We start from the raw sequence: 25,549 nt of genomic DNA on the forward strand, positions 1-25,549 counted from the left end.
TGAAGAGGACCAAACAAAACTAACTCTTTCAAGTTTGGTGTCTGGTTTTTACAGTATATAAATTACTCTAGGATTTGAAATTAGAGTTACTCAAAAGATATCACTATTATAATTATTATTAACCTACACCATCAATATCTCACATCCGTTTTATTCATAATAAAAAATAACTTTATTCTAATTGTAGCACCCTTTAAAATATAAGAGTACTAAAACGGAAACAATCTAGCAGTACAAATATATTACAATTAACTAGCACTGACAGTTTTTAGGATATGAGGGCAATTTTGGAACTACATATATTACAAAGGGAACAGCTCACCCACATACTGTTGAGGCAATAATGCACAATAATTAGAGGAACCACCTGTGCTACAGTTTCAAAAATGTAATGGAGATACAGGCATGAAGTTGTGTTAAAAATGTTGAATGACCAGGTCCCAATACGCTCCCTGAAATTTAAACTTGCCTGCAGCACAACAGCACGAAATGTAATCTGAAAAGGTGCATTCCCATGCAAAGTCAGACCTATAGCCTTTTAAGCCAAATATATTATGAATGAATGGCCAAAGAATCCTTGGAGAGAGATGCAAAAAAATCACAGTATAAAACCCGGCAACACGTTGCCAATGCACCAAATACCGTCCTAAAATTATCTTTGCCTAAATTCCTAGAAGCATGAAAGTAATGGAATTAAGGACGAGCTGATATTATAAAATCTATACCCCTAAATTGGTAAGATTTTCCACGTGTAATAAGCTACAAAGATCAAAGTGTGGGTTTTTTTGGTAGCATGCCTCCAATTAACAATAACAGCAAACTTTAAGCATAGAAAAAAAAAATAACAGATCATTTAAAGTCTCATCTATAACTCTAAGACTCGTTTGCTTCCTCAGCTAAACTACTCTATTTTTTCACAGGCAAATTTTTCTCTTCAATGATATTTTCTGTTGTCTATCATTGACTTCTGTTTTTTTGATCTTGTATTTGCAATACCACTCTCCAGCTTAATCATTCTTTACAGTATGCTAAAATATATTTAAAATTGCTCTTTGGCATGAAAATCTTAGTAGGAACATGGAAACTTGACCAGTATAATATGCCTTAGAGCATTTTTTCCATCAGAAACTATTAATGTTTGTCTAGAAACAATCTTCTGTAAAAATTAAGCTAAATGAAAATTACACAAGCCAGTGAACAGATTAAATATTGATAAACAAGTTTTTATAAGGGATTGATTAATACACCTGAAACTTATTTTCTTGATAGATGTACAATGCCTATTGAGTCTTTCGCAGAAAAATGAACTTGTCTTTGCTATGCTGCAGGTCACTCAGAAGCCAACATAGCTGTGTTAGATTAGAATGGAACAGAAAGCATCCCTGTCTATAAAATAACAATTTTGACCTAACGTCAGTTAATCTGCTACCAAGTCATACACTGCAACACTGTTTTTCATCCCTCTCCCTTCCTTTGCATTCATTATGTATATATATTAAAATATTAAAGCCAATGCACGCTACTTAAGTAAACAGTATTGCAGCAGAAAATTTTTCAAATAGAAGTGTTTCATAATAATTGCATGATAACAGCGTCAGCGCTGACAAAGAAAATTCAAAGGACCACATGCAAATTAAGTTAGCCTTGCATTTCATTCATTGCTGCTCATGTAGCTGGTAAATGAATGCATGAATTTCCTTCCTCTGTGTGTAAAATTAGTCATTCTAACTTCAGTTACCTCATACAGATGTAGCCAAAACTCAGCTCTCCGTCTCTAGAAATGCAGGACTTAACATCTAGCAAGACATACCTCATTAGAACAGTTTGCAGATTCAGTGTGAAATATAATAATAATAATACAAAAAAACCAAAACTGTAGGTGACTTCCAACCTTTTAGGTAATTTAGTCTTCAAACCTACATAGAAAGCACATCTGTGGCATTTGATACTAAAAAATAATAATAACCAAAATAACACTGTGCTGTATTAAACGAAGTCCACTGAAACTCCAGAGTTTGGAAGAGAATGGGTATAGAGGACTAAGGCAAAGAAAAGAGAGGTGAAAGCAGAATCACACAGAATCACAGAATGTCAGGGATTGGAAGGGACCTCGAAAGCTCATCCAGTCCAATCCCCCTGCCAGAGCAGGGACACCCAGATGAGGTTACACAGGAAGGCGTCCAGGAGGGTTTTGAATGTCTCCAGTAGGAGACTCCACAACCTTCCTGGGCAGCCTGTTCCAGTGTCTGTTACTCTCACTGAGAAGAAGTCTCTTCTCAAATTTAAGTGCAACCTCTTGTGTTCCAGTTTGAACCCATTGCCCCTTGTCCTATCATTGGCTGTCACCAGGAAGAGTCTGGCTCCATCCTCCTGACACTCACCCTTTATATATTTGTAAACATTAATAAGGTCACCCTTCAGTCTCCCCCAAACTAAAGAGCCCCAGCTCCCTCAGCCTTTCTTCATAAGGGAGATGCTCCACTCCATCATCTTTGTTGCCCTGCACTGGACTCTCTCCAGCAGTTCCCTGTCCTGCTGGAACTGAGGGGCACAGAAATGGACACAATATTCCAGATGTGGTCTCACCAGGGCAGAGTAGAGGGGAAGAAGAACCTCTCTCGACCTACTAACCACCCCCTTCTAACCCACTCCAGGTACCACTGGCCTTGCTGGCCACAAGGGCGCAGTGCTGGTTTATGGTCATCCTGCTGTCCCCAGGACCCCCAGGTCCCTTTCCCCTACACTGCTCTCTAATAGATCATTCCCCAACTTGTACTGGAACTTGGGGTTGTTCCTACCCAGATGTTATTAGAATTCTGATGAACTTGAATATAAAGTATGCTCCTACTTTATTTTTTTAGAAAGCATATTTTAAAGGAAGCATCTGGACACCATCTGAAAAATTATAAAAAGTCATTAAAAAGTACTAACAAATCATTGCCTCAGATCTTTTTTTTGTCTTCTAAGAGTTAAACAAGTGGTGTCAGTGCTTCGGATGCCTTGCATAAAAGATTCAGGTAAGATGTGGAAAGTGAACAAGGAGGTTCATTCCTTCTCCCTCACTCTCCAAGTATTCTGCTAATATGGAGATAGTAATGACAGCGTAGCAAGTCTCAATAACGTCAAATTCAGAAGTTCCTAAATTGTGCGTACTATACATCGCACTCAGCTGATTAGATTTGGATTTGTGGATTGAAAAATAACCCTAAACCTGTGTACTAACAGACCACATGAAATACTTGATAAATGTACTGTACACTGAAATCTAAAGCAGAAAGAACCTGCATGCATGTTCCTTATAGCTATGCTTTCCCTGTAGTGAAAGACTACAATTAGCACATATTATCACTGCTGCAAAAGTTTGGATACAAGAGGGCATTAGTTATTAACGCTTCTGAAAAAATTAAACTTAAATTCCACAGTAAAACATTTAGCAGCTTAACAGAAAGAACCCTAACAGAATCGTTAGCTCTGTGCAGAAATTCGCTTAAACTAATATTAGAGAGAAAATATTCCTGAATCAGTCTTCTTTAATAATATCATACCCCAAGGCCAGAAAAAAGGTCAGGAATAATTGGTGTAATAGTAGTGCTGGACACTCATTTTAAACATGTATCCTGTGATGAATGCCAGCTAATACTGTTCTCTATTATACTCTCATTTCAATATTAGCAAACTTGCAAAAAGCAAGTATATTTTTGGAAGAGGAAGTAACATTTCTGGACACTGATTTCTAATTATTATTTTACAGCTTCTTTATACTTAAAATCCAGTACCTAGAAACAATAAAAATACAGAAATAATCTTAGGAGAGAGAAACCATGCAGAAACTTTCTTTCACATTGAAAAGCCTACATAACAAAGAACACATGCAAGTACAATGAAATGAAAAACTGGAGGAGGAGGAGGACAGGAATTTTTTATTATTACTTCCGTGACTTGATAACAAAAAGATTTTTACTGGAAAAGCCCATAGTTACAATGCAACCCATTAAACTGTAGCATTTCATTTACAGGCTTAGTAAACAAAAAAAAACAATGCAGTTCAACATATTTTAAATGAGTTTTACTTTTCTAAACCTGTCTGTACATTTCACCAAATTTTTTTGCCCAGTAGGAAAACTGTGATATGGAGTAGCTCCCCCTGCACAAGGCTGCCATTATAGACAGAGCCCCATTCCTTTACTATTTCCATCTCTTACCCACTCAGTCTGACCCTTATTCTTTTCAATATTTTAAAGACATGACCATGTGAGCACAAATACATGCTACAAGGTACACCAGTGACATCAGTAAAACAGGCTAATTGAACAGGTATCTTTGGTAGAATGACACTCTTTTAGGGGAGCTGTAGGCCTGTAGTAATTGGAGATCCACCCCCTACGTCCAACCTACTCACCTAAAGGTAGCAGTAAACCATGCCAGTGCAGAGGGTTTTCTTTTGGAAAGTTGTTTTTTGTTGTGTTTGTTCATTTTTACTTTTAAGTCAAACTGATCAAGAATGCCACTAGCAGTAAAGCTACAGTTTGCTCATTTAAGTTAAATTTGCTCTGTGAAACCTCTGGAAGAAAATACAACAAAAGCCAAATTTTCATGGTCCACTGGTTGCAACCATTGAGAAGGTTGTAACCTTCTATAGTTTTCATTTTCACCCTGAGTAGATGCAAACAGAACAAGCAAGTTTGCAACAAGACATATCTAGAGCTTACATGAAAATCTACACAAGTGAACTTGCTGTATTGCTGAATGTTTTTTGGGGGTGTTTTCTTGTTTGCAGGTTTTTTTAGTTTGCTTTGTTTTTATGCTTTTTGTAGGGGCTACCAAGTAATTAATACATAACAAGTAATTAATAAAACTGCAAAAACTAAGCAAGCAAAAGTTGTTTTTTCTCCTCACTAGATTTTAACTACTGATACTGGGAGTGAGAAAGCCATGTATGACACACAAAAGTGAAATCTGTGTCCAAACAGGCAGAAAACATCTATTTTTCTTCCCAGGCCATGACAGCTACCAAGACAAGTTCAAGCTCAAAACTTTGCTCTACAAGTCTAACTTTGAAAATGGCAGCAACTATAGTTTTCTATATGTTAAGAATATGTGCTGATTACAGAGAGTGCAGCAAGCTACTAATAAAGTACAGAAAACACCTACACTGGGAACCATGTATAGACCATGCTATACCGTTTCCTGTATGCTTGCCAATCACAAGCAAATGACCCAGCTAGCCCAGAAACGCCCCAGCCTCTTCTCCCCATTTTTATATTTACTTTTTCTTTCTTCCACTGAAGCATAGGAGGCAATGGACTTAACTGTTCACAAAAATCTCACCAGATGAAACTCTCTGGAACACTCAGTCTGTTGATGGTACCAATGAGACACCTGTCATTGTCTCTTCATTTTTTTAAGGAGAGATATGGAAGTTTGTAAACATGATCCCTGCTTTTTAATGCTATAGTTCACTGCTTAGAGATGTTAGAGCCATATTTTTAAGTATCTTCTGGTTAGCAGACAAGTTACTGTCTGTATGTCATGTATTATACGTTCCTAAATCACATGAGAAAATTTACATAGTTTATACCAGATACTTGACTGGGACTGATATTTATTGCCTCCTGACAAAACTTTTAGCTATTCTCTGCAACTACATAATAGTTATTTCTGAGAAAATTTCGAGTTGTCCAGAGCTTGGAAATGGATCATCTAGACCTTTTCTCACAGTAAGTTCCCCTAAGTCAAGCAGCTCCTCAAATGTAACAGCCAGACCCCACTAGAGTAACAACTGACACAACAACATTTCAAACACAAAGAAAGTGAGTGTCTGAAACAGAAGAGAAACAAAAGGGATTGTGAATTAGCTTTGCCCCAGTTGTTGCAGGGGAGTCACTGGGTTTTTACCCGGGTTCAGTCACTTCGGCTTGCAGCAGATTGTGCACAATCTTCTCTGGTCCCTGGGAAGCTTTTCTTTGCCACCACTGAGTGACAAATCTCTCCTCAAGCCACGATACAAAGAGACCATCCCTCACATTGATATTTCTCAAGATATGGAAAAACCATTTTGATCGAGGAGTTCTTTCAGTTCTGATCAGAGAGCAGAAACAAGCTCTGAATTAAGAATTATACTGGAACTGTAGCAGAATTCATTTCTTAGTATGAGTAAATTATGTAACTTATTTTTATATTTCCATAAGATCAGGCATATGGCAAATTAAAAATAATTATATACCATCTTTGCTAGCCAGATGAAAGAGAGTAGTAGAATTTGCCTTTACTTTTCTGTTTCTATAAAAAAAAAAAAATAATCAGTCAAGATGAATCTAAGCCTAGGTCATTGAGGATCAGGTAGATATACATGCCTTCTTCTATAAAATGACTCCACGTGGCCAAACCTTTATCAGTACATAACCAACACAAGTTTCTGGTTTTATGCAAAATAACTATACTGTTTCAACTGTAAATTTTTAAGACTATTTTTTACTGTAAGACATGTTTTAAAGAAAAATGGCAAAATATAGCATTCTACCATGAGCTTTGATGAAAGTTAAATGCGGAGTAAATTATATTCACTAAGTGTATGCAACTGGTTTATCATAGAGAGAGAAGAGTGTAGAGGAAACACCACAGTTGCGTTGTCTTCTCTCAAATTTTCTCAAAACCAAATTTGCAGGAAAAAATAATTGTTCAGACTAAACCAGCAAATCAGACTAAATTCACTACAATACTATTGTCTCCCTCAAGAAAGTGAAGCTACTTTATTGTAATTTGACTTCTATGACTAGACACACTACAGCTTCCAACCAAACCAGAACATATCTAAGACCCGTGCTTGAAAAAGACTATGAGCTATATACTCAAACTCTTCTTGGTGTAAGAAGCTACTATTCTTCACAGTGTCACCTAAAATAAATTAATCATACTTATGGTATTAAAGATTGAGACAAGCATACTTTGTGCAGGAATGTTTTAAATGCCATTTTGAGCACGATAGGAACCTTTGTCACCTCTTAGAGCCCATAGTTATCTGAAGCTAGAGCTATCAAGTTAAAAATCCATGATCACGAATATTATGCTGTGTTTTCACAGCAAGTCAATGACCAACAGTAGCTCAAAGGTTTTCAGTGAAAACTTTTGGTAAATCTTTGCAAAACATCTTTTGCGCACTTAGTTTATGACTGAAAGTTTTTAGAAAGCATCTTACCTTGTGGCCTTGGTGTTCGTTTCCTGCGATCTCTGAACGCTGCTCCTGACTGTAAGGCCTCAAGCAGACTATCCATCACTCCTGTCTCATCACCTTCTGGGAACAGGAGAAAAATAATATTAATCTCAGTGTAACTGAAATCATACTTTAAAAATAAAAAAGTAAAAGTGTTGTCAAGTTTACATAACGCTTCCAAGTAAGAGACGTATACATTTTAGATGTAATGGATTTTGTCAGTGCTTTAGGTATCACTGTCTAGTTTACGTATGATGCTCTATTAAGCAAAATTGATGCCAATCCTACTGTTCTTTCAACTCAGAGATGTTATCTTGTGCATTATTGATGACATTTTCAGCATGCAGATAGACAGCTCCTGGTGAATGACTGCTGTTTCCCCGTTAAATTCTTTTAAGACTTTCCTGAAGTAGAAACAGGTCATCTCTTCTTGATTTAACCAATGCATATGGAAGATCTGATGAAACTGAATGGCACAAAGTAAAATATTGTAGCATTGCAAATACTTTATATGTTGCCTCCTTTCTTTGTGATCCACTAAATCCTTGAAAAAAATAATTCTCTATGACATATGAGGATACTTATACCATATGCTACACATATAACAGTATACCAGGGATGATCTTAAGGTAAGGAAAGAACAGAGGAGAGAATACAGCTGTGAAAGTAGGTGGCATGACATTTCTTAAAACCTGAATTCTACTTCTACTAAATCTTTCTCTTGCTTTTTTCATATCCAAGCTGACCTGTAGCCTTTAAATTGCTGGAATGTATAGTGTACTATGGAAATCTGGGTAAAAATATTATTTTCTTTTTACATATTCAAGTCTGTAACTTCCTTTGCATTTCAGTTAATAACAGTTGATAGCAGCATTCAACAATATGACAAATAGAGGTCAAAGAACTGCAATGTTACAAAACTATTGATGAATGCCTCTTCTTCTGTTCATATGTCTCTGTTATAACCCAAAACTAAAATATAGGCTAGACTCCGCAGGTAGGTGGACATTTTATTCACATCTCTCAGACTTCAAGTTAATGTAAATTTCCCCATCACAGAGTGGGAAGATAATTTCTTTATGCAAAAGATTTAGATTACAGTAAAATACTTCTGACTCACGCTGAGTGTAGGAGGTTAAATGTACATTTAGGGTCTCAAATGTTCAAGTTTAAAAGCAGCTCAGTAATGCAAAAGGTATTCTGCCCTGCTTCTCTATTACATTTAGATTTATTAGACTAAATCCAGAACCAATATAAAAGCATGACAATCCTAAAACAGTACCCACTTCAAATTTCTACATGATGATCATCAGTGTAACTACTTGATAAATTTAAATTATACATCAATGTAATTTAAACTATTATGTATAATATGCAACACATACATAAAGTTCTCTCCAGTTTAAGATGAAAGGGAGCAGAGCAAGAGTCATAACCAGCAGAAGACTCTGAAATACCAGTTTTAATTATGTGCGATCTAAACCCCTTAAAAACTAAGTTCCTGCAAAACAAATGAGTAAATTAGCTTCCCTCAATTTACATTCAAATATACAAGGCCAGAATCTTGTCTGAAGAACACAACATAATTATTTGTCTTTGTGGTCCTTATCATACACATGCTTATTCATTGATTTATTGTTCATACTGTATTAAATTTATTTTCTGAATCAAAGTTCTGTGAATACACTTTGTCCAAACTAATACACCTCAAGTTGCTCTGAAACATTTAATGAATATTACTGTAATACACAGAACCAGTTAATAAGTTAGAATACTTTATGCACAGAAAAATTACAGTATCATTCGACCTTCATTAAAAATAAGACTTGGCAGAATTTGTTCAAAAAAGACTAAAATCCTTCAATACTTCATAAATGTTTATGTAGCCTTTCACTTTTTTGTTGAGTATGCTATTCTACCTGCTAATTACTGCAACAGCTAAAAACCACCCTATTTTTAGAATATCAAAATATACAATATAAAGACACATAAATTAAGGAAGCTGTAGAGCAGAGTAATGAGATTTTTAACTCCTCAAAGTAAAATTTATGCTGGGTGTGATCTCAGCACTGCATCTTAATCAAAGTTGTCAGATGATTAAATGGAAACTGGACAAAGAACTGCATTTTCAGTTAGCCTTCATTAAAATTTATAAACAGAATTCTACAGCCATTTCAGTCCTTCTCCACAGTTCTTGCTGAGGTACTTCACATATTACCGGCTATCTCCTCGTATTACCAGCTATCTCCTTGATTTGCACGATTTGCACCCCCACCCCCCTTTTTTTTTTTTTAAATACGACCTATAGTAACTTACAGACACAAATCAGAAACAAAGACAAAAACTACCCAAAGTTTCTAAACTGATAAACACATAATCCTTATTTCTCTTTTGGGTATCTTCCATTGTACATAAGGACAGGGGTTTCACCTGGAACAAGTATTTGCTTCCTCATTTTTCTTTTCCAGGTCGGTCCCAAGCACTGAAGAGACAGCACATGTATGCATACATGCAAAAAAATTGCAGTCTGTTTCCATCTTATGACTGGCTCTACATTTCCAGTCCTAGTGGTATTCAAGCTTGATTATAGCATTCACAGAACACAAATCACAATGGGAAAAGCCTTTACAACAATCATGGGAACAGATTCTAACAAGAAATGCCAAAGGCAGTGCAATTTCTTTAGACTACATAAAGCAGCCACTGAAAAAAAGTATGACAACCCCCTTCTGTGCTCCGAATCTGTGAAGTCCCAAGAGAGAAAACTCATCCCAGCAGATAACTTCCCAAGAGAGGGCTGTTTCCATACAGCAGCAAACAGGGAAACATCTGGACTCAGTTAGTGGAAGTACTTTTGCGATCAAAAGCGACATTCTAGAAAGCATTCCCAAACCAGACTGTGGGAATAAAGAAGCCTAGAGATTTTAAGGATGAAGTAAAACATGCTGAAAGGAATTATATGATATAGCACAGGCAACAGCAGGAGCAGAAGCCACGTGATCTTTTCAATCCACTGTACCTAAAGCATCAATCTGCAATTCCTTATTGCTGGTGTATCTTTAAAAAGGGTACGTGACTCAATGGGGAATGAGACTGCATGAAGCCGCTTACCGGCACCTAGGCCGCTGCAGAAGTTACAGCACAAAGAACACAAGTCCTGGGTATCTGTAGTCATGAGCTAAGCCTTTACTTTTGAGTAAGCGTTTTTCTTTTCAGATGTCTTCTAGTGCAGATATGACCTTTATATGTATGAGGAAAACTGTCCTTCTAAACACATAGTTTGTTTAGAATATTTATCAAGACAAAAATGTATTAGAAAGTGTACAATCAGGTGCAACTAATCTGTCTTGACTTTTCTTCATATAACACAGCAAATTCAAAACTTTAGAATCAATTAGGAGTTTGATTCTCATGTAAAGTACTTCCCAAAGAAATAAATATCAGATAGAAACAGAGTATATAATCTATTTCCAGAACATTACTTTTAAACTTCAGCTTTCCAAAGATAGATCACCTTTCCCAGACTCAAGACATTCTTTATGTTTTATCCATTAGCAAATGGCACATGGAGATGGAATGACAATATTAACTTTAAAGTTGAAAATATTTAGAAACAAGGCAAGAAAAGAATAATTTTCTAAAAAAGGTGAAATGTAAATAATGTGCCCCTGCATCTGCAATACTTTTTCAGGAGAGACTGCAATAGTATTACATAATCTTTAAGCCTTCCTTCATAAAACATAAAACCAAGATTTAAAAAAATAAATGCGTGAAGGACTACATTTCAATTGTGCCTTTAGGCAAGTCCTGTTATCACTGACTGCATCTCACTTCAGCTTTTTATGTACATCTAAGTTTTTTAATTGTGACCCTCCTTACACGGAGCTCTCTCTTCGACAAGTACTTAAGGTAGGAAATGTTAAAAAATATATATATCGAGATGTTTTTCTCTTCTGTGTGCTTTATGTTGCTTGCATTCACTATGTAAGAATTTGCATTAAAAAGTTCAAGCAGTTAGCACAGAGATAAATCTCATCAAGCACATCAGGTCTTTTACCCCAAACAAATAGGTGTACGGAGCTGACATTTAACCTCTCTCTGGAACACAGCAGAGAGATGAAAGTGTCTCCAGTTTTTCAAATAATTACATGAAACAGCCTGCTCTTGCACTGTATTATGAGTATATCTGACATAGATGTAGAGCTATGATTCCTCTGTATAGCTAGGTAATTTATTTTAGTATAATCTGTACACTGCTAAAGTAACCATGAGGAGTGTGTTATAAAGGTAGAAAACAAACACTCGAGAATGATAAAGAACGTTTACTTTATCTTATTTTTCACAGAGCAAATGTAATCTTTCAGCTGCTTCTGCAGCCATTTTCTCTGTTCCTCTGAAACAGAAGAACCATTTCAACAAGAATATGAAGGTAAAATTTGTCCCTTTTTTATCACTGTTAGCACCATATGAAATGTGACCCTTAAGTTACATTTAGCATCCTTTTTGTTGATATCATATTCCTTTAACGCTTCCTGACAAATCTCATCTAATCCTCAAGAAGAGACCCCAACATCCATACCTCCTGATACTAAATGCAAAATAACATTCTTTTCTATTTATAACTCACATGATTAAAATGAAAATTGAAGCTGACAAAAATGTACAGGTAAAGTATCATTCTTTTGCTAGCCTGAGTAGCAATAAAAAATACAGCCAAGGCAGGACAACAGGTTTTACTGTCTTATTTTTTAAAACATAACTGCTGCTAAAATTTCCTATTGGAAACTGAAATGTGTTTAGTCTGTTGTAGGTTATGAGGCTTTTCAAGTCATTGTTGCTGTTAAAAGAGCCCTGAAAGACCACACTAGAAAACACGTTAGTGTTCTGTTTAGGGACCAACCTGAACCATAAATTATAGATGTACATAAAATCAGAGCTCTTTCATAGATTTTACATAAAGATGAGCATATTTAGCTTCTTGGCTTGCCTCAGTTTCAGCGGGCATCCTTGCACTTGTTTCTGTGGTAGTCGCCAGCTCTGATTATTTCAATTTCATGCAAGTTCTTTGTGTTTCTCCTCTAAAGAATCATACTGAATTGCCCTAAAAATAGGTCCTTACCTTCTTCAAGAAGCCAAGCTCACTTTTTATGAGATATTTTTAAGAGAATTTAAAAAATATTTAACGTCTTTTATACTCAAATAAATTTGAGTAAAAGTAATGAAATATTTTAATTTCCTTTCTCCCTCCCCACCTCTCATTACAGAACACAAAAAATGAACAGACATTTGGAAGAGGTTGTCTAACATCGTCTCCAAATGTTAGCTGTATTTCCAGGACTACATAAACAGTCATGTTTCTCCCAGCTCAAAATGTTCAGTACATTCCAGAGAAGGGATTCAGAAACGTAACTTTCTGATTCAGATAGAAAGAAACAGAAATTTGGGGTTTACCTCAGCCTTCAGCCTATCATCATCTATCAAAAAGGTACGATTATGCATCTTGTAGCAGATTTTTTTCAGGACTTTCACGATGACTGATTTTTCAGTTTACACTAAAAGGAGGCTATTTTGATGAGAATATAAAAAACCTCAATACCTGCAACTGTTCTTAAATGAAGTATAAGAACTGGAGTAGCACTACTGATGGTAAAGTGAAACAACAAAATAGCTAAGGCTTTTAAAGTTTCTTGAATAACTCTGGACTACAGAAACTGGTCTTGAAGCTACAATACATTAGGTAACACATGCCACCTTACCTGCCTGCTACTCCAAATGGTTTCTAATTTATACTTCTATTCACATCTTGCATTACCCTGTTTTGCTTTGAACTTTTACGTACTTTTTGTAAGTATAATGTGTGTCCTGTATAAACTTTTCAACAAGACTTTTTATTCATAATCAGTACCACAATTTTAATTGCAATATATTCATTTGAAAAGGTCAGTTTTCAGTGTCTTTTGGAAAGTCAGTTTTTGTGTTCTCATATATTTGCATTTTATTCATTTGCTAAATTATTTTGCATGCATAATAAATATCTTCAGGAAGCAGCCTTCCTGAGCATTTTGCACTAGAATACAATCTCGTGACTGTTATTTACTTTTTAATTAAAGGAGAACAAGTTAGGACAGTATGACTGATAAGTGAATCTACATCTCCTGTCAGTTTACAAAACAAGGCAAATCCTTGCTTACATACCAATTAAGCCCATTGCTTATGATGACCTGATCTCAGGCTTACATAAAGTTAATAGAATGAGAAAAAAAAAAGTGCTTTGTTGCACAGGCAGGTTATTGAAAACGATTTTTTAAATGCACACACTTTTTCTGAAAATGTCGCAATTGTCAAGGTCTACGTGAGCAGGAATGTATTTAATTGAAATGCATCAGCATTGCCCCAGGGTCCCACACTGCATGGACTTATGTCCCTTGCAAGAATCACTTCCACTCAACTTCAAAACCAGGCTTTAATGTGGATTACTTAGTAATACATGGGAAGATGTTGCCTCTACATGGGGAGGGAAAGATGGTGCAGCTCAAAAAAAATGAAAGAAAAATGACCATCTGATACCTAAACAAATGCATCTGTAATCAAGGTCTACACCTCCATGAAGGGTACATGTCTGTTACAGTACTAAGCAGCTTTTAATTTATGTGATTAGCAGACTGATAAGGAAGCATCAAATCATCAATGATTTTAGCATTAGAAAGTAGTTTTCTTTATAAAACTGCCTACAATTGGACAACTGTTCCGATATTTTAGACAAGAAACCAGTCTTGGGGGCTCACTTTGTGGAAGTGGATTTATTACATATTCTTTTTTTTTTTTTTTTTTTTTAATTACTATTATTTTTTAATCTGGTAGTGACAGCATTTAACTTATAAGTTATTCCAAGTCCTAAAACAATTTTGACCAATACTAATTTATGACTGTCCTAACAGTGTATGTTTATTTTTATGACACATTTCATGTCAAAAAAAGAAAAGCAATTAGTTCAGACTAAACTGCCGAACTTCATTTCTTAACATGATATCTCACAATATATCCAGTTTGGGAAAAAAAAAAAAAAAAAAAAAAAAAATCCTTCAAAGAATCTTAACTAAATTTCATTTTGTGAATTAATTTTTTCCAACAGGAAATTTACTGTTGACCCTGGTACATCACAGAATTTACCCGGAATCTACCGACTAGCTAAGCCTACTGCAACCACAGAAAACTTCAGTCAAAACAATAATTCTTACCGAGTATATTGTTAGAAAAATACAGAAGGTAGCAGAAACCACAGCGTATCAGAACTCATTTATAATCTGGAGTCCAACCTTGAATATAAATTTCCTCATTAATACAGATACCTGTTTTGTTACGCTGGCACAGACCAAATATCGGCTCTTTGATTTTTCTGTAAGTTTCTTGTTCATAGTTTCTCATTACTACAGTATTTCATATTCTAAAGAGATATTTTGTTTTTAACTTTTGATGGCTCTCTGAAAATCATCTTTTATGTGGTAAAGTTGAACATTCGGTACTCTCAAGACAAATTTTACTACATTACAGCTCTCACCTTACAGAATTTGACACCGAATGATGTCTCTCTAGATTTAAAAACCCAAATTTCCAGAGCTGCAAAGCTGCACTTTTACCTTTATTGTCCATCTGGCAAAGTCTAATAAAATCCAACCATATTTCTACTTTTTGCTTTCAACAAAAATGTATCTCCTGGATACAAATCTAGAAGAAGAGTCTTTGTTTCTGCTGCATATGTAAAAGATGAAATGCAATATGTTTAGAATTTTTTAAATCTTCTACAATAGATTGCATAACTCCCCAATGGAAGTCTGGTTATACAACCACAAGAACAACTGAAATCAACACCATAAAGTTCAGGTTAATTTAAATAGTTCTGTACATTTGAGAAAAAACAAGCTTTTATCATCAAAATAAATGTACTTTGGTGCCTTCCAAAACTTTTCCTTTTAAGTATACATTGCCTTATCATCAGACTTTCAAATTACATTTAAGTACAATGATTCTATTGAGGTACAAACTAGCACCAACATTTGTAGAAGTGTTATAAAATTTCATTATTGAATACTTCATATGGAAAATTATAAGTGAAGATTCATTATGATATATATTGGAAAATGAACATTATTTAATGTATCAAATCAACATTACATATACTACTGTTAAGCAATTGGGGGGATGTTTAACAGTAAGCATAGACTACAAAGAGATATTCTTTCCTACATAATTTGTGAAACTACTTTTGTGAAGACAGCATCTTAACAGTTAAGTTAGAAATGAGATACTACAACCACAGGGAAAAAAATAAATCATTCCACTAAGACAAAATTCAGTCACTAAACTTGTGCTGCCATTATAGTCAAAAACCCTTCCCTTTCACAATAGTTCTACATGCAATTCTCCTCCTTGCGATCTGATTCCTGAACAAACCTTATACTGAAGAAAAAGTTGACCAAGGAAGTATTTCAGAAATGCTTTTTAACACTGGAAGTTCTACAAAATATACAAATATAATGTTACATAGCAATCACATTGAGATGAGGAATTTTATAGGCATTTTCAAAATTAACAATAAGAATACTTTCTCTAGGAAAAGGAAATTTGAATTTGCCTAGAAAGCTATGCAAAGTTAACACTTGTTGCTGTTCAGTAAATAGTCCCAAATAAACCTACTTTTAAGAGAAAAGAATCCAATTGTTCTGCCTTTCTTCATCTGTAATTATCCAATCTTCAGTTTTCACATGGTCTAATAATATTTTTTCCCATTATAAATTACCTCATTAAATCACTTTACTTGGAAGGTATCACATGCCATATTAATAAACAAATTTTTCCACTGCAAAATTTTAAAAGTTGAGATTAAATTTTAGGTTGTAATTTCTTTTTAACTTGCTATCCATGCTCTCATCTATTTGCATTTATCTTGAGCTGGTTTTGACCCATATTAATAACATCTACAGCAATTTTGACATTTCCTGTCCTATTCTCAAGATGGCTACAAAGTCCTGCAAAAAACATATTTTAAAAAATATTGGACAACTCATGGATAATTGTTTTGGAAAAGAATAAAAAAAAAACCCAACCTCATCCAGGTTCTATAGATGCTCACATTTAAGCATCATGTAAATTTCCACTTGATTTTTTTCTCTGAATATTACATTTCAGGAAGAGTGCAGCATATTCAAACAGACCATCGACATCAATATGAAAGATAATGACTTCCCAAAGGAATTGTAATACTTGCCTCATTGTCATCCACCACCATAAACTAATAATCTGTAGAATGCAAATAAACCCCAAGTTTTCTCACTCCAGGTACCCCATGCAATCACTCGCCAATATGTAAATTCAAAGTACTAAGGTTATATATCTCGTAATAAACTTAGTATGGATTTCTGTTTATGCTAAAGGACACAGAAGGAAGACATAGCAACGAGGAAAGCACAGAATCAGTAGAAAACTGCAGCAAAAGTAACCCTCTTGAATTGTATCCTGCAACAGTCATTGCAAGTGTAACCACAGTTCAAGGAAACACAACAGAATTGTTGCTGATACTAGTACATACCCGTTTGAATAAATAGCATATGAATTCTTATATAGGAGTACTTGAAAAGGGAAAGGAAGAATATCCATCAACCACTAGCACAGAGCTTCATTTCCATTATCCTCATCTGCTTTGGGGAGAATGTTAATATGTCTTCAAAACAATTAATTCCATACTAATTGGGACAGAGGAAGCTCATTTTATCTTTTATCCTAATACTGGTAGTTAAAAGGTGATTTTAATTGCCAGAGTAATCAGATATAATGAAGAGCAAAACTGTTTCTGATTAAATAACATTTGCATCAGAATTGCTGTTATATGCTTTTCAGCTCCTAGGAAGCTGTCTTCAGTTCTTTTTTTTTTTCCTCTCTTTTGTTCCGATATGCACATGGAAGCAATGCTGCAAGAATTTTGCAGATGTTAAATCAGATGGAAGTCATGAAAGACTACGTACAAATGTATCATAGCGCAGTCTGCTACAGCCCTCAAAAAAAGGAAACACTGCTGAAAAACACTTGCAAAGAATGTTCTTTTTCCATAGAGCTAGTGAATGCTATAGAAGAGAAGGGACTGTTAAGCCTTTTTCCTACAGAATTACTCTTCTCTAATGAGAACAAATGTTTCATGATCTAGACAGTGAAATTTGGGATCTCTATCCGTGTAGGTAAGTCACTTAAGTCTTTCTGTGTCTCTGTATTTCACCAGGAAAACAGAGCTACCTAAGTACCTTTCTAGGTTGGGAAACACAACCACCAGATGCATAAATAACAGCAGAGTGACAAGAACACCAGAAAAGAACAAATGTTTTTAAGCCCCACAGCTACAAGTGCAGAGGTGGAGCTGCCCATGCACAACAGGACTGGCCGAGTACAAGAGGTGCCAGAATGTCTTGCGATGGCTCTGACCACACCACAGATTACATGGTCAGGCACCACATAATGGAAAATAAGTATGAAGATTTTTTTTAAATGGAAGTTTTAATATTAAGCAATAGATCTCACTAGAAATTGCTTTGTGGTGTCATTTTAAATCAACAATATATGAAATACACATTTTCCCTGAGAACAGTTCAAACTCGATTCTGGAAAAAAAAATATATTGATGCAAATAAGAGTGTAATTCCATGACAAAAAATACTTCTCTCAGCCAAATTCAACTAATTCTAACAATTTTGATAAGATTTTTTTAAATTGTAATTTTTAATCAGTCTTTAAACTACCACTTCTATATGGATATTAATATCCTCCTCAAAATATCTTGAGCATGTCACAGATAGGGCAAAATGGTGTTAAATTCTAAAAGTATTTCTCAGAATTTTTGAGGTGTTCCGGAAGTTGAGTACAGCATAATGCCTTGTCCATCATACTGCTTTTATATCAAGTCACAAAAGTTGCCTTTGACTCAAGCCATTACACAGCCTTTTCTGTCTAAGTTTATATGATGCCGTCTAGTGTAACACACTTCAGAGTTCTTATGGAACTAAGAGCTTCTTCTATATTTTTACATTCGTCTTTATACATTTTGAAATGTTTAGTAGGATTTATATAAGTTTAAACATAGTATTTATGTGGCTTCGCAAGTATACTAGCCACTTCATTAATCTAGAACCACCAAACTGAGCAACCCGTCTTTAAAATATTGGCAACTCTGATGTTATTTTGTAAGTAGGAATTACACAGGACAGTTCTTTATTTTGGCCACGCTGCAGTTTTCTTCTCTCTCAATTATACCATGAAACAGATATTAATTCCAAAATTAATTAGTTCTAATTAATTCTAATCTAGATTCTGCAATGGCCAGGAAAAAAAAAGTTGCAGCTCTGTAACCAGATAACAGCAAAAAAAATACTTATTACAGAACTACAACACTAAAGGGCTGGAAAATGTAGGGACGCTATTGCTCTGACCTGAAAGACTGCAGCAATGAGTTAAAATTTTATTCTTGAAGATATAGCTAGAGAAATAACTGAAAGACAGGTTATAACACCTTTTGGGTGAAAATCACCTTGTCAAAATGACAGCTTGAGAGGACATCTGTGTCCTTCCTCTAAATATTCTATGTCACATTCACTTAGACAAATTTGCAAACTATTTATATGAGCTGCAATGAGCATACGGAGGTAGATGTTTCAAGAAAACAACAACAACAAAAAACAAACAACCAACCACAACAAAAAAACCCCAGTTACTTGACAAAAATGATTAATTTAATATCAATGTCATGGAATCCAGTTGGGATGTATCTATCCCCTCGCCTCATACCACGGCAATAGAGTTGCAATATGTGAAATGGCTATTTGAAGATATTTAAATATTAGAAAAAATATTAGAAGTATTAAGCTAACTTTTTGTTACTGATTTAGAAACATCAGTTATTTAAATGGCAGTTTCAGTGTATTTGGCCATGTACAGTTATCCGCATATTTCCAGTTTCAGTAGAAAATAAATGTAATACAAAATTAAACTTGAGTTATGTCTGTTGGCAAGAAACGTATTTAATGACAAAAAGCAAACTTCTATCAAAATACTGAGGCATCTATTACTGCTAAACAGGGTTTACTCATCACCTGCTTGAAAAATGAACAGATGTAGGCAGGTACGCTCTCACTGAGCTGAAGCAATTTAAGAGGTGTAACCGTGACCTGTTAGCTACAGCCCTTCAACACAGACCAACTTGCTGACAATAGTATCTAAGTGGCTTCTCATACTTTCCAACAGCTAGGAAAACATGTTGGCTTGCCCTGTGTGGAGCGGTAGTTTAACCTAACCTCCCTCGGTGTGTTTTCAAGCACATTGATATAGGAGAGGCGACGATGGGATATTTAGGTTCTTATCACACTCACAGAAAAGTGCCTGTCCATATTGCAAAGGACCTTTTCTTGTCAAGTGACAGGTATTAAAGGTTAATCAAGTGCTGAAAGAAAAGTCTCATTACACATCTCCAGGAGCTTAACTTACCAGAATAAAAGTATTTATGCATCACCTGTATTTAAATTTTATCTTTTGTTTATACTTCAACTGAAATTATTAGAAGAACCTTTATATGGTATGAAATTTAAGTTTGTCATCTATGCAAAGCAATAGAGTTGCTCACTAAAACTTATGCTACAGTATATTCCAAGCAGTGCCAGTGCCACTTCAAGCAAGGCCAAAAATAATATTTGTGGTACCACTGCAGAAACTCTCCAAATCAGCCCAAGGGAAATCACTTTAAAAACAACAGAAACCGATTGAATAAACAGCAAAACTCTGAGGCTTTGTGGCAAAGTGATGCACACAAACACATGAGAATTTTAAAAGATTCCTACATAAATTATTTGTTTTCTATCATGGTATTTAAGTTACAGTACATTAATACAAATTCATTTTTAAGACTCAGGATGCAAAGAATGAAGGATTGGGAAAAACAATTTATCACAATCAGCAAATACACGAGTAAATCTAATTTATGATTTCTTAAAGTATAATTAATAGTACATACAAAATGATCACAGAAGATTTTTCACTAGTAAAAACTTGTTTTAACTTTATACACTTCTTTGTTTTGCCAGATTTATATATTGAGTGCCCATTTTTACCAACTTTAAATCGTGACATTACTGAGCAGAAAAAAGAACAAAGTTGTGACACCTGTATACATGTATCAATAAAGAGAAAACAGCACTACCTGCTGAAATCGTTATAAACACAATTCAGTGCCACAAAGTACTGCTTAAATAGATGGTATATTTCTAAGATATATTGATATAGGTGTAACTGTAGGTTTTAGAGAAATGTGGTTGCCAAACAGTAGGGGGAAGTTGGTTGGCAACTTGTTAGACTGCTCAGAGGATAAAAAGGGCAAGTGCTTTACAGCTGGGTCAGATTAGCAGATTAACAAATCACAGAAACTTACAAAAATTGCAGCCTCAAGTAATCTCTTGCACAATCCAAAATACAGTTTTACTATGTCTACTTGCCTTATGGATTCAGAGGTAAAGAATAAACCCTAAATTTTGCAACGTTCTGGAAATCTGCACAGCATCAATAGAAGGACCACCTGATTCCTCCTGCTTTCTTACTTTCCTATTTCTCAGGATGGCCTCATGCAAAATAGAGTATTCTCACATCTGACAAGTTCAAAACATTGGTTTTTATCATGCTGAAATGTCACTCTGTACTTAGGCTCCAAGCTCAACCAGATTTTCCAGCTCCTAATAGGACTGTTGGGAGAATATCCGTCATAACACGGAGCCTCCAAGCCCCAAAAGAAAGATGTTAATTGCCACACTACCTTGATTATAGAGACGTTTATAGAATGAAATTTACCACGAAGCAAGTAAGATAATACTTCTTGGAAGTAAATCCATATTAAAAAAAAAAAAAAAATCAATTAACTGCTACAAATAAAAACAAGCCAATAATTCACATCATGCCTTGAAAGGAACGTTACACATATTAAGTGGCAGCTTTCCGTGGAACCACACAATCAGGTAGGCTAAACCAAAATAGAATCTTCACCAAAAAAGGTTTGTTTTTTTGGTTTTGTTTTCTGGTTTTGTTTGTTTGTTGGGGGGGGTGTTCAGGGGTTTTTGTGTGTGTTTTGTGTTTGTTTTTTGTTTGTTTGTTTTCCAGCTTTTCAGCTGGACAGTAAGTATTTTTCAAATTGATCAGCAATAGGCTTCAGTTTGTTACTCCTTACTTTTCTTTCAACACACCTCTCTACTAAAACTGATGCCTTACCTTTGTTCATATCAATCAACTGCTGCTTCTTCTTCTGTCTCTCCAGTTTCTCTCGTTCAGCCTTTTCTTTTGCCAATTTGGCTCTCTTCGTTTTCTCCTCCATTTCTCTTCTTTTGTTGTTTTCTTTCAGTGCCTCCTGCATTAGATAAAATGAACATGGGTGTCTATATACTGCAGAAAACTAGAAAGAATAACAAACATTACCTTGTTTGGACAGATACTATAGTTACATACAATGGCAGAGGAAAAAACAGGGACCAGCACCCAGTACTTCAAGCATCTTCAGAAATCTTGGAACATAACTTACAATACTATTTGTAAATATTACCATTATTAGATAATCAGAAGAATGAAAATTAAATAGCTTTGCATTTATGGTGAGTGAAAAGGCTCCAAATTTTTCAACAGCAACGTTTGTCTGGGTTTTTTTTTTCCATTAAGAATGTAAATCTAGCTTAAACCTGTGTCTTGCTGTTAGGAGGGATGAGCAGGGATGAAGCCAAGCTCCCACTATAATGGTCTTCAATTACAAGTAACTGAAACTGGGTTTCTAAATTTAAGCTACGATTCCTCAAATATTTTTGTTGAAATATACAAAGTAGTCTGGATCACCTAAATACACAAAACACAGCAAAAGTAATGGAAAACAGTTGGATTTATAGACTAAGACTCCAAATCTTAAGTCTCTGAGTCAATAGCTTGTACCAAATGAAAAACGAAAAATGTAAGAGAACATCCCTGGATTAAAAAGCAAAAGCCAAACACACCCACACACCAAAAAACCCACTCTTTCCACAATCTTGGCTCCACATAGTCTAGAAGATACCCTTGCTTTTCCAAAGGAAGTTAATCTTGATTTCATGCTGTGGTGGGTTGACTTTGGCCTGTGCCAGGACATTCACTGAGCCACCCTCTCACTCCCCCTTCTCAAGAGAATGGACAAAGACTGGCACATAAAACAAAAAAAGAAGTCCTATCTAAAGCACCTTTAAGATTTATATAAATTATATCAGTACTTGGTAATCCAAGACTCCAAAATGCCTCCAAATACAGAACATACATTCAATTAAGAGACAGTGTGCATATGCCATTGCCAGGGTTTATTGAGGTAAATACTGCTTATAGTCCCTTCTTTAATAGCTGATACTGTTTTGCAGAGCTGCTGGATACCACAGTTAGCAGTGATGTTATTTGCAGCCACACTTGAAAATTGGACCAAGAACTGCAATAGTTGTACCATCACATAACCGATTGCACCGAGAAACACCTTTTCTCTCAGAAAAGAGAAAAAAGAATTACAGGAGAAAAATCAATGTTTTATCCTTTTTGGTTTTGGACAGTTCTGCCTCTGCACATTCAATCACACTTGACAGAGATTTCCTTTTACTGCAACTTCACAGACTGTAATGAAAGTAAATGCCCCCAATCTTATGAGAGAAAGCAAATAAGAAATGTCATGACTGAACCAGCAGCCCACTAGCCACTGACATACTATGATTAGATCATAGATTCTGTCACATTTTCTAAGAGAAAGACTACAGATTGAACTAAACAAGCTCCAAAGTTCCTGTATCTGGAAATTCACTTTGAACCAGACTCTACAAGTCCTAGTTGAAGGGAGACTATATGAAAACACAGATTTCAGCCCATAAAATATGCTGGCCAGCAACGATGATTCAAAGAAAATCCATTAAAAATAAAGGATGAGTGTCAGGAGGATGGAGCCAGACTCTTCTCTGTGACAACCAATGGTAGGACAAAGGGCAATGGGTTCAAACTGGAACACAAGAGGTTGCACTTAAATTTGAGAAGAAACTTCTTCTCAGTGAGAGTAACAGACACTGGCCCAGGCTGCCCAGGAAGGTTGTGGAGTCTCCTACTGGAGACATTCAAAACCCTCCTGGATGCCTTCCTGTGTAACCTCATCTGGGTGTCCCTGCTCTGGCAGGGGGATTGGACTGGATGAGCTTTCGAGGACCCTTCCAATCCCTGACATTCTGTGATTCTGTGTGATTCTGCTTTCACCTCTCTTTTCTTTGCCTTAGTCCTCTATACCCATTCTCTTCCAAACTCTGGAGTTTCAGTGGACTTCATTTAATACAGCACAGTGTTATTTTGATTATTATTATTTTTTAGTATCAAATGCCACAGATGTGCTTTCTATGTAGGTTTGAAGACTAAATTACCTAAAAGGTAGAGATCAGTTTGAATACTGAAAAGCTCTGTAATTGGCATTGCTTTTAAAAGAGAGAAAAAAATAGCCGTTTTGTTACTCAATGTGGCTCAACAGTGACAAAGTACATGGTAGTGTTCATAGGCATACACTACACAACTATATTTCCTAATTAAAGGATAAAAGGAAACTAATTTAACAACTACAAATCAGACAAATGTCACAAAGCAAGAAGCAACTAACAGTTAAGAATAAAAGCCTCCCGACAGCTTTGGAAATATTTTGAACGATATTCATCCAGCTAGTACTGTCTTTTCAAAACACGCAAATGCATGCAAAAACTGAAATCATTTTTGTGTGATTCTCAGACAAATATTTCCATTTATACAACCCCACTTTTTTTTTTTTTTATGTGCTATTCACTTTTGGTTGGTGCATAACAGCATCTAGTTTCGTTAATTCAACTGCAAATTAAAAGTTAGAGAATGTTTGAGGGTTTTTTTTCTATTATTTAAATAAAAAACAAAACCAAATTATCGTCTCTCCTAGCAGAGAAATAGATTCAGGAAGCAATATTATCTCCTGTTAAGGGAGCCGGTTGAAGGGGCACATAGCTTGACGTTCCCCTTGTGTTTATTAGGATTCATTGAAGTCAGGCTCTTGTGCTCAGGACTGCCAGTTTATCGCTTCGCTTCCTTAAGAAGCAGATAAAAAATTAATGACTCTCTTGCATTCTGTACATATCTTAAAGTTTTGACAGACAAACAGATATTCACACACCAACATGGTTGTAAATAGACTCTCAAAGGTGAATTATTAAAAACAAGAAGAAAGAAAACAAACTGTAATGCACAGATCTCCTTGGATATTAAAGATGCAGTTGGCTACAAAGCGGCCATGCACCAATAATGACGGCTGCCTGGGATCCCTCAGGCCTTCCCTAAATTTGCCTTGCAACTGCAAAATACGTGCACCGAAGTTTCAATGAAAAAAAATACATAATCTTTTTCAGTCATAACTTCTTACAAACAACGAACTCAGATTAACTAAAGGTTAATCTACAGAAATAAAGAGTTAAAATACAGCAGATAGAGCAATCAGTTTACATGTAAGAGACAGATCTTTCTTGAGTATTCCTTGGAGGATAACGTATTCAAATATATTGTTATCCTCATGAAAATAATGGAAAAGAGATGCAATGAGCTGGTATTAACAAAAGCAGACAATTTCCTGATGGGTAGGCATGGAACAGCAAGTAGAAAAGATGATGTTTAGGACACTGCCCCATGGTTCACGCATCAGGGCCATTATGTCTGACATGAAGTGTCTTTGGCATGCCATTACACATTGCCATTTCTGGCAAGTGTAGCCGCTGTTGTATATGCAGACAGGGAGAAGGGTTTTGCTACCGGCTTTCCAGCTGTGTTGCAAAAATACTTGAAACCACCTAGCAGTGTAAGGTGGAAAAGGTTTTCAGTGTTTACTCAGTCAAATTTAAGGCAACCAATGAAAAACTATATTGTGTTTTAATTACTTAAGTAGTATACGTTTGAATAATTACTAAATAGCCCTCAAGTGGACAGATTTGAGACTGTTTTAATAGATCCTTTAAATCTATATTTAGAATACCAGAATAAACATGTATGCTTAATTCAAGTTATTCCTGAAAGACAGAGAGCTGAAATAGATACTTACACACTAAGAAAACCGTATTACTGTCATCACAAAAAATAACCAAAATAACAAACAAGAGAAAAAAAAGTCAGCTGTTTTGGGTAGAATCTGAGCAGAGAAACCAAGGTCCACAGCTGATGAATTATTCTGTTGTCCAAAAAGTAATCTTTCTGGATCAAGGAAAAGACAAATCAATAGGTCAGGAT

The 25,549-nt window shown here is 35.4% G+C and overlaps 1 protein-coding gene across 1 annotated transcript in view; it reads right to left on the reverse strand.

The window, feature by feature from the left end:
• Positions 1 to 25,549, reverse strand: part of DIAPH2 (diaphanous related formin 2) — a 209,323-nt gene that overhangs the window by 48,119 nt on the left and 135,655 nt on the right. Inside the window, exons 26-27 of the mRNA XM_082061623.1 lie at positions 21,497 to 21,632; positions 7,196 to 7,291 (exon numbers count right to left, since the gene is read on the reverse strand). Of these exons, the coding sequence (XP_081917749.1) occupies positions 7,196 to 7,291; positions 21,497 to 21,632 (232 nt within the window). The remainder of the gene's footprint in view (positions 1 to 7,195; positions 7,292 to 21,496; positions 21,633 to 25,549) is intronic.

The sequence above is a fragment of the Streptopelia decaocto genome (assembly GCF_964273445.1).
Source record: "Streptopelia decaocto genome assembly, chromosome: 10".
In the NCBI taxonomy this organism is placed as follows: domain Eukaryota; kingdom Metazoa; phylum Chordata; class Aves; order Columbiformes; family Columbidae; genus Streptopelia; species Streptopelia decaocto.